The 9,607-nt window shown below is 45.6% G+C and overlaps 1 protein-coding gene across 1 annotated transcript in view; it reads right to left on the reverse strand.

Moving 5' to 3' along the window:
• Window positions 1–7,691: 7,691 nt before the first annotated feature.
• Window positions 7,692–9,607, reverse strand: part of atf7ip (activating transcription factor 7 interacting protein) — a 32,215-nt gene continuing 30,299 nt past the window's right edge. Inside the window, 2 exon segments of the mRNA XM_054603865.1 lie at window positions 7,692–9,021; window positions 9,023–9,082. Coding sequence (XP_054459840.1) covers window positions 8,623–9,021; window positions 9,023–9,082 — 459 coding nt within the window. The 3' untranslated portion in view covers window positions 7,692–8,622.

The raw sequence follows: 9,607 nt of genomic DNA on the forward strand, positions 1-9,607 counted from the left end.
CCCGTTGACATTTTTATTACCTCTAGGGGTGTAAGTTTGGTGTAGTCTTGGGTTAGAACCACTATTTCATTTGTCTCCTCCTTCTGTCCTGATTGGTTGGACTGCTCATTGGTTGTGTTAGTGGTGTTTGTAATTGGGTCATGCAAATTTATCTGGATCATTCCTAGAGGGTCTTTCCCTGATATGTCAGTTCCCACTATTATGTTCCACCTATCGCGAGTCAGGTTGATATTGCTTACAGAGAGGGTAATTGGGTTTTGTGTTGAACTAAAATCTCGCTGTAACGCAATTCGTTCCCAAAATTCTCGTCCCCATGTTTGGTGTTTATCATTTTTTGGTTTAGTTGCCACATTGCCATTGTGGGTCCATTGCCCGGTGAATTTAACCACATCCCCCCACCTAGGGCACCACCCCGGGATCCCACCCGTGAATGATCGGCACGCGTCCGGTCGCCCTTCCATGGCTGTCCAAAAATAGCACAAGTATACATCATACCCTCGCCAACTACTTGGATACTTGCCACAATCTATCACATCGCACAGGTCAAAAGTAAATGAGGTGGTCGAGCCTCTGGTGTAATTTAATGCTATCTTCGCCCCGCAGACCTTTCCGTGATTTGGAGAACTGGTTGATCGCTTGCTACGGTGGCGCTGCGTTTGGTTGTGCGGTTGTGAAGTTAAATTGTTATATTCTGATTTAGAAGAATTGCTTAATGAGGGGTTAGAATGAGCGGGCTCTGTTTGGTATCCCTTTTCTAATCCCCATAAGAGTAAGCCCATCAATATGGCTACACATGTGCCTGCTGCACACGATGTTTTGGTCCCACAACCCACCCCTTTCCAGGTGAACGGCCTCCGCCTCCCTGGGGGCTCGTCAGGGTCCCCCAGGCACCTCCTCAGTTGTCGCTGCATTTCTCAAATTCGTTCGGACCTCTGTCAGTGTCCTGTCAGGTGTCGGAGCTGGGGCACAATGTGTCAGGTGGTGCCAAGGAGCGCCTGATTTACCTTTGACCTGGACCGAGTGTGACGTAACTTCCTTCACTTCGTACGGTCCAGTCCACCTGGGGTCAGTCCACTTTCGTTTGTGAACTTTGACCCTGACCCAGTCTCCTACTTTTACCTTTGATGGCTCTCCTTCCACCGGGACGATCGCCTGGGCTCGAACAACCTGGTTGGAGAGAGCTGTGGTGAGAGATGTTAGTGCATGCAAATAGTCAGACATCTCAATCTGACACACATCCAGAGGTGGCATATGACCTCCATCTCTGGGTGGACCTGGCATAACTCTACCAGTCAAAATTTCGTGTGGGGAGAGGTGTGTTCCTCCCCCTGGCGATGATCTCATTGCCATCAATGCCAGTGGGAGGGCCTCTACCCATGTTAACTTGGTACCTGCACATGTCTTGGCTATTTTAGCCTTCAATGTTTGATTAGCTCTTTCGACCAGACCCTGTGATTGTGGATGATACACTGAGCCAAACTTGTGGCTGATTCCCAGGCTTAGCTCTACTTTTTCCAGCATTTTGTTATTGAAATGTGTTCCGTTGTCGGATCTAATGCATCGTGGCAACCCGTAGCGCGGGATCAACTCTGTCTGCAACCATTTCACAACTGACTGCGCATCCTCTTTTTTGGTGGGGATTGCTTCTACCCATCTTGAAAATCTGTCTACTATTACCAACATGTATCTCTTTCCTTGTACTACATTATCTGCTCCCATGTCTGTATAATCTATACTGATGTCTTGGAAACAGGCTGATGGTACCGGATATGATCCCATAGGGGTCTGCTCCTGAGTGGAGGGAGGGCAGAGCCTGCACCAGACTAGTGAGGTCAGCAAAGCTAAATGGTATGAACTGCAGTCCTGGTCGACCCCCTGTGGCTGGGCGGAGAGGGTAGGCGCCGGTGTGGTGCGCGGTCAGCTCTTGGTTCATTCTCCTCTTCTGCTGAGCAATTCGGAATGAGCGGCGTGGTGGTGGTTTTCTTACGACTGTTCCCTTCAGCAGTCCTTCCACTCGATAGTGACCAGGATGTTCTGGATGGATGAGCTCTCCTGTGACTCCCCCTTCTTCCTCGTCCTCATCGTCCTCCGAATGTAGCTGTAGCCCGAGTTCACGCATCGAGGTGTCGATTTCATCCATGAGGGTGGTGTACTGTTGATCTAGTTTTCGTTGCTTCCTCTCCTGTGGCGTGAGAGCGTCCGTAGGTGTAGTACGTCCTTCGTTGGACTCTGAGTCACTGTGCGGGTCATAGAAGTGGTTCCGCTCCCATTCTTCTTTTGGAGTGTCTTGTTTCATCTGTTGGTGTGGACTGAAGGGAGGGAGTGGCTGTGGGTGGTGGTGGGGTGGTGCTGACCAAGGTACTGACCAAGACACCCCCTTTTTCCACCCCTTTCTTTCAGCTCCCGATTGCTGGCGAGAAGGCTGCCCGTCCCCTCCGCTACTCGATTCTCTTGAGGAGTCACAAGTTGGAGGCTGGGGTGTACCATCTGCCGGTCCTGTCCCTCTGTTTCTCTCTCTTTCCATTAGGTGTACTTTTTCCGTCAACGCCTCTACCTGCTCTGTGAGTACACCTAGGCCCAAGGAGCTGTTTGGCAATTCGTTCACTAATATGGCGCTCCCAGGCTCCAGTTCCAGCTGTAGTTGCCCTTTGCCCGTCAAACAGCCGCTTCGTACTGCCAACAGTGGTGCTTGTAGTGCTGCTCCGTCACCACTGGGGGCGCTGGCCGTTGATGGGGAATATGGGGATGCTTGTAGTGCTGCTCCGTCACCACTGGGGGCGCTGGCCGTTGATGGGGAATATGGGGGAGGCGACTGCACTGCTTCCTCGGGGAGGGGCGGGTATAGGGTTGTTGTCAGTACTGGTTTTTCTTTTTCTTCTCCTTTGTCTTCTCCGCTCTTTCGCACGGGAGCCATTAGTGCATTCCAACCCCTTTTCTCGGGCATTTGGAGGTCCACACGTGACGCCATGCACATTGTCGCTGCCAGATCTCCCACCCTTTCTTCCTCTTGCTTTATTCTACGGGCCTTTTTCAATTTGCTCGTAAAAAGGTGGCATCCTTTATCATCTTTTTCTGCTTTCTCCGCTTCTTCCCGTCGGGTTTCCAACTCTTCCCTCATTTTCTGTATTTTTGTCATCGTCGGGACTTCCGGTAACCTGTTGAGCCATCCTCTATCCGTCCATCTTCTTTTCACATCCTCCCATCCCTTTTTATCTGTCTTCCACTGTCCTTTTCCCCACAATCTTCCAACTCTTTCCTCTAGATCTTTTGTCAACTGTTCCACATAACTTCCACTAGTTGGCTCTCCTGCCTCAGCCATTCTATCCTTGTCTGTCACTTCCTTGTATCTCTCTGTTCAACCTTCTTCCTGGCTGCTCCGCCTACCTCTTTGCTTCTTCAAAGCGCTACTCAGCCCCCACCTTCTTCCTCTGCCTGCCTGCTCTTCTCTCCTTTTTTCTTTTTTTTTTTTTTTTGAGCAAGCTTTACTGCACAATACAATTGTAACGCTGTCAATCCTAACAGGCAAACTACCCCCTTTACTATTTCTGCAGTTGCTGCTGACGCTGATGACTGTCTTTTTTTTTTTTTTTTTTAAACTGGGATGTGTGAGTGTTGTCAGTGGTCAGTGTTGGGTGCAGGACTTGTGTCTGATGCTTGTGATTGTTCGCTTTGCCAATTCTCTATATCAAATCCTATCAATTCACGGGTCTGGTGAATCGCCGCTCCTTCTTCTTCTGGGTCTATCTCATTTATCTCATATGTCCAATAACCAAACTAAAAACTAAACTCATATAACCATGACTAGCCATTACTCTTAATATACACTGCCTCAGTTTAACAACTGCTCACGTGTTAACACTCTGGAACATTTTTACAACACGCGCCTTTAACAAACTGGGTCCCGCGGGGAAATATTAAAGCGGCTTTTTCAACTCTTGCGCATTTTCTCCAGCCATTACTCTTGATATACACTGCCTCAGTTTAACAAACTCACGGGTCTGGAACCCAACACGCGCCTTGAACAAACTGGGTCCCGAAAATATCAAAGCGGCTCCAGCCATTACTCTTGATATGGGCGGCTGTGGCGTAGTGGAGAGCAAGGTAGTTCTCCAATCAGAGGGTCGGTGGTTCGATACCCGGCCTCGGCAGTCGATGTGTCCTTGGGCAAGACACTTAACCCCAAGTTGCTCCCGAAGGCTTGCCATCGGTGTGGACTGGATGTTGCATGAATGTTAGTTAGAGTCTGATGGTGGCACCTTGCATGGTAGCCTGTCATCAGTGTGTGAATGGGTGAATGATATGTAATATACTACTGATTGTAAGTCGCTTTGGATAAAAGCGTCTGCTAAATGACTGTAATGTAATGTAATGTAATATACACTGCCTCAGTTTAACAATTACTCACGTGTGAACACTCTGGAACGTTTTTACCACACGCGCCTTGAACAAACTGGGTCCCGGAGGAAATATCAAAGCGGCTTTTTCAACTCTTACGCATTTTACATCATACTTCTACGTGATCCAAATCTCAACTTGTTCCAGAAAAATAAGCGGACAGAGTGGCCCGGAATTCGGTTCGCAGGCCGTGAACAATCGGTGTGTATGGAATTCACCCGAGCCACGCGATCAGAACAGCCTTTGAACCTACTCGGTGTACACTTGAACACTTATTCCCTTTCACAATTCTCGATTTCTGTTAGATCCATTCACTCATATGTACACTCTATGGCATTTATTTTTATTGTATTTCCCCATCACCACTGCTAACACGACAGTCCTGTTATCCTTTACAATGTATTTTCCTTCCAATCGATTTTATCAATTTATGAACGATTCATACTCACACTCAGTACTTCTGATCAAATTTGGTTTTACTATCGACAATATGCAGAATTTATTGAAATAGGTTTCTGCTTACCTTTGTTTACAGCGCTGTTTGATCAGGTTCCCGAGGTGAGAAGAATGGCTCCTGGCTCCGCGAGGACCCTTGGTCCGCGTCCACCGTCTGGATTTTCAATAGAAACGAGTTTTGTTCTTGTCCACTCTCTCACTGATCTTTTGCAACCATCCTCTGCTACCAATTTGTTGAGTGGAAAACAAGAGAGACTTCTACACTGGATTCATCTTAAAACAAATGTGACATTTATTGAAGGATAACAGGGTATATCGCCCAGCAGTTGTACGTGCACGGGCCTAGCAGTACTGAGAAGTTCAGCAACTAAAAGGCGCTTAAACAGAGTGCGCATCATGTTATATAGACTTTTATGAGTTGAATATGATAGGTCCCTAAAAAAGGAAGGCGGCTCTTGGTTTAGACTTTCTGAGGGCCTTATCAGTTAGTGAAACTGGATTTCTGTTATCTGGTTTCTCTGCAGCATGAGCTCATCCTTCTTTATGTGTCTCTGTTCCTTTTCCATCGTACGGCCAGGCACTAGAACGCCCTGACCGGAGTATTTGACCTTCTAAGAGAACTCATAACATTTACCGCAATGTGCACAGGGATAGTGTGATGTGAAAGCATGAACAAAATATACTGTGCTCGATATTTGTATGTGTGCATTTATACATATGAATGTAATATTTACATGACAAATGTTTCGGATTTTACGAGCGACGTGTTAACTGGTGACTTTAAGCAGAACGTGTCCATCAATGGTTGCTGGTAGTAACTAGAGTAAATGGTTAGATAATAAAGATCATTATCAAAAGATGATAAACACAGACGAGTATGTATTTACAGTGGGTACGGAAAGTATTCAGACCCCTTTAAATTTTTCACCCTTTGTTTCATTGCAGCCATTTGCTAAAATCAAAAAAAATCATTTTTTTTCCACATTAATGTACACTCAGCAACCCATCTTGACAGAAAAAACCAGAAATGTAGAAACTTTTGCAAATTTATTAAAAAAGAAAAACTGAAATATCACATGGTCATAAGTATTCAGACCCTTTGCTCAGTATTGAGTAGAAGCACCCTTTTGAACTAGTATAGCCATGAGTCTTCTTGGGAATGATGCAACAAGTTTCTCACACCTGGATTTGGGGATCCTCTGCCATTGTTCCTTGCAGATCCTCTCCAGTTCTGTCAGGTTGGATGGTGAACGTTGGTGGACAGCCATTTTCAGGTCTCTCCAGAGATGCTCAATTGGGTTTAGGTCAGGGCTCTGGCTGGGCCAGTCAAGAATGGTCACAGACTTGTTATTTTAGCTGTGTGCTTCGGGTCATTGTCTTGTTGGAAGGTGAACCTTCGGCCCAGTCTGAGGTCCTGAGCACTCTGGAGGAGGTTTTCTTCCAGGATATCTCTGTACTTGGCCGCATTCATCTTTCCTTCAATTGCAACCAGTCGTCCTGTCCCTGCAGCTGAAAAACACCCCCATAGCATGATGCTGCCACCACCATGTTTCACTGTTGGGATTGTATTGGGCAGGTGATGAGCAGTGCCTGGTTTTCTCCACACATACCGCTTAGAATTAACGCCAAAAGTTCAATCTTGGTCTCATCAGACCAGAGAATCTTATTTCTCATAGTTTGGGAGTCCTCCATGTGTTTTTTGGCAAACTCTATGCGGGCTTTCATATGTCTTGCACTGAGGAGAGGCTTCCGTCGGGCCACTCTGCCATAAAGCCCCGACTGGTGGAGGGCTGCAGTGATAGTTGACTTTGTGGAACTTTCTCCCATCTCCCTACTGCATCTCTGGAGCTCAGCCACAGTGATCTTTGGGTTCTTCTTTACCTCTCTCACCAAGGCTCTTCTCCCACGATTGCTCAGTTTGGCTGGACGGCCAGGTCTAGGAAGAGTTCTGGTCATCCCATACTTCTTCCATTTAAGGATTATGGAGGCCACTGTGCTCTTAGGAACCTTGAGTGCTGCAGAAATTCTTTTGTAACCTTGGCCAGATCTGTGCCTTGCCACAATTCTGTCTCTGAGCTCCTTGGGCAGTTCCTTCGACCTCATGATTCTCATTTGTTCTGACATGCACTGTGAGCTGTAAGGTCTTATATAGACAGGTGTGTGCCTTTCCTAATCAAGTCCAATCAGTTTAATTAAACACAGCTGGACTCCAATGAAGGAGTAGAACCATCTCAAGGAGGATCAGAAGAAATGGACAGCATGTGAGTTAAATATGAGTGTCACAGCAAAGGGTCTGAATACTTATGACCATGTGATATTTCAGTTTTTCTTTTTTAATAAATTTGCAAAAATTTCTACATTTGTTTTTTTCTGTCAAGATGGGTTGCTGAGTGTACATTAATGCGAAAAAAATGAACTTTTTCGATTTTAGCAAATGGCTGCAATGAAACAAAGAGTGAAAAATTTAAAGGGGTCTGAATACTTTCCGTACCCACTGTAAAATGAATTGAAGGCCTTTACATGGAAACCTACGACTTGTTCTGTTGGGGTTTTCAACAGCTGCCGTAACTACGAGCAACCGAGAATGCTTTCAGTAGATTCTACATTTAAAAAGTCACTCAATTTACCCAAATGTCTCTGTGGACAAACTATTGAACATGTTTACTATCACTGAACTTAAAAATGCTTGTGTTTGTAGTGCAAATTTCAAGACTCAAAAAACTCAGAGACTATTTGTAAAGGTATTTAATGTTCTGTAAATGACCAACGATAACATAGTTATAAGCAACTATACAGTGACTTGTATGCTCATAATTTCTTGTTGGTGTAACATTACATGCTTCTTATCTCAACCAAATACAAAGTCAGTTTCTAGGTTGAATTTGCGATCTTTGGTGGTTATTGCCCTTTCACAGCCAAACATTGCACATTGCTGTACTTCCGTTGCCAACTTGCGCATTCACACTTATGTACAGTAACATTTTGTACAAACTGTAAAAGCGTTTATAGCACCACTACAGGTCTAAAACTCCACAGGGACCAGATTCCTGAGAAGACCAAAGCTGCAGCAGATCAGCTTACATATATGGATCAGCATGCACTCTTCTGTGCAAAGTACTGTATATCAATTTAGAACTATAAAACATGGGACTTTTGTCACAGACCTGTATCCTGTTAATGAGAGTGACAATGAGGGCACTGTTGTATTCAAGGTGGTAGATTGGTAGTTTCTGTATTTGCAGTGAAACACTATGAACCATAAAACAGAAGATGAAATTTGCCACAAAAAAAAATACGCCAAGACTTTAATAAAAGCTTTTTATTGTGTTTGTCAAAGTCTGGTTGCCAGACAAAACTTACAAAAGTTATCATTCAGTTTCTACCACACATTTATACATTTCTGTGCAATTCGGAGTTTACACTGATGATCCTGTCACCTGTTCTGGAGTAAAGCCAAAGACATCCGGAGTCAGAATAACAGGAGACAACAACATAAATATCTGACTTGGTTGAGGGGCAAAGTAATCCAACTATGTACAACAGCTTGAGTCACAAAAAATACAATACGTACGTTAACCAGACAAAACCAAACGTTTGCCGTTTCCATTCTCCAACTCCGGCAGAAGTCCAGTTGTTATGCAGAGAGATATTTACAGATACTGTATGAGTTCAATGCACAATACTTGAGTTTCTAACACAAAAAATAAAATAAAAAGGTAAGGAAGTCAAGAACTTTCAGATGCAAAAAATCTTTTTCCACTCCTCAACAGTTCAGCTGGAGCTGGAATTGATGACATTTGTGCACTGAGGTTCGCAGAAGGAGCCGAAGCGCCCGTAGATGTCTTTGGCTCGAACGGCGAAATGATACGTGGAGCCGGACTGGAACTGGGTCAGCGTACAGGCCATGGGCAGAGGAAGGGCATTCACCTCCCCGATCTTCTTCCAGTGCTGCTGCGCTGCGCTGCTGTTGGAGTTGTCCTGATGGAAGGCGTAGAGGTGGTAGCTGTCCACGGCCGCACAGGTGCGGTCGGTCTCTGCGACGCACCACGACAGCACGATGCCCGTCTGACTTGGCACCAGCTTCAGCTGAGGTTGCTGAGGGGGAGAGGACCGCTCGGCCTCGGGGGGGATGCGCGGCGGTGCGGGCGCAGCGGGGAGGGGGGGGCAGTACCACGCTGGAGCTCCGGGTCGGCGTACTAGTGGTTACGGGGCGGGGTTTCATCTGAGCCTCCTGAAACACAAGGAAAAAACTGTTGTCATGAGCCGTTCCTCGAGCAAGATGGGCTAAATATGATTATGATCACTGCCGATATCTTTGACATGGATGGTAGAGGAGGAGGACTCAAATGAAACGCTCAAAATAAAAATAAATATTCAGCAATTAAACCACCGGACGTTGAATAACATGGACCTTCTTCAATCTACCTGTCTCTAGTGGGTTGGGCTAATCCAAAATAGTGAAAACAAGGGGGTGTTCTCTGAAGACAGGCTGTTTTCTGTGAAACAGGGCTCTGAAAACACCCCCATTAGCACTTGGTACTTTCCTCCTGATGACGACTTTATGAAATTAACACGGCAAAAAATCGACCAATCAGAATTTTGGTCGACCCAGAACGTATCGACCAATAAGTCGACCAGTCGACTAGGACTTTACAGCCCTAGATCATAGATTGTCAAAAAACATAAAAAAGCCCAATTATCATTCATATTGAAAGTAGAACTAGTAAGGAACTCAAAATTACAAAGAGCTGTGAAT

The sequence above is a fragment of the Anoplopoma fimbria genome, chromosome 9 (assembly GCF_027596085.1).
Source record: "Anoplopoma fimbria isolate UVic2021 breed Golden Eagle Sablefish chromosome 9, Afim_UVic_2022, whole genome shotgun sequence".
Lineage (NCBI taxonomy): Eukaryota > Metazoa > Chordata > Actinopteri > Perciformes > Anoplopomatidae > Anoplopoma > Anoplopoma fimbria.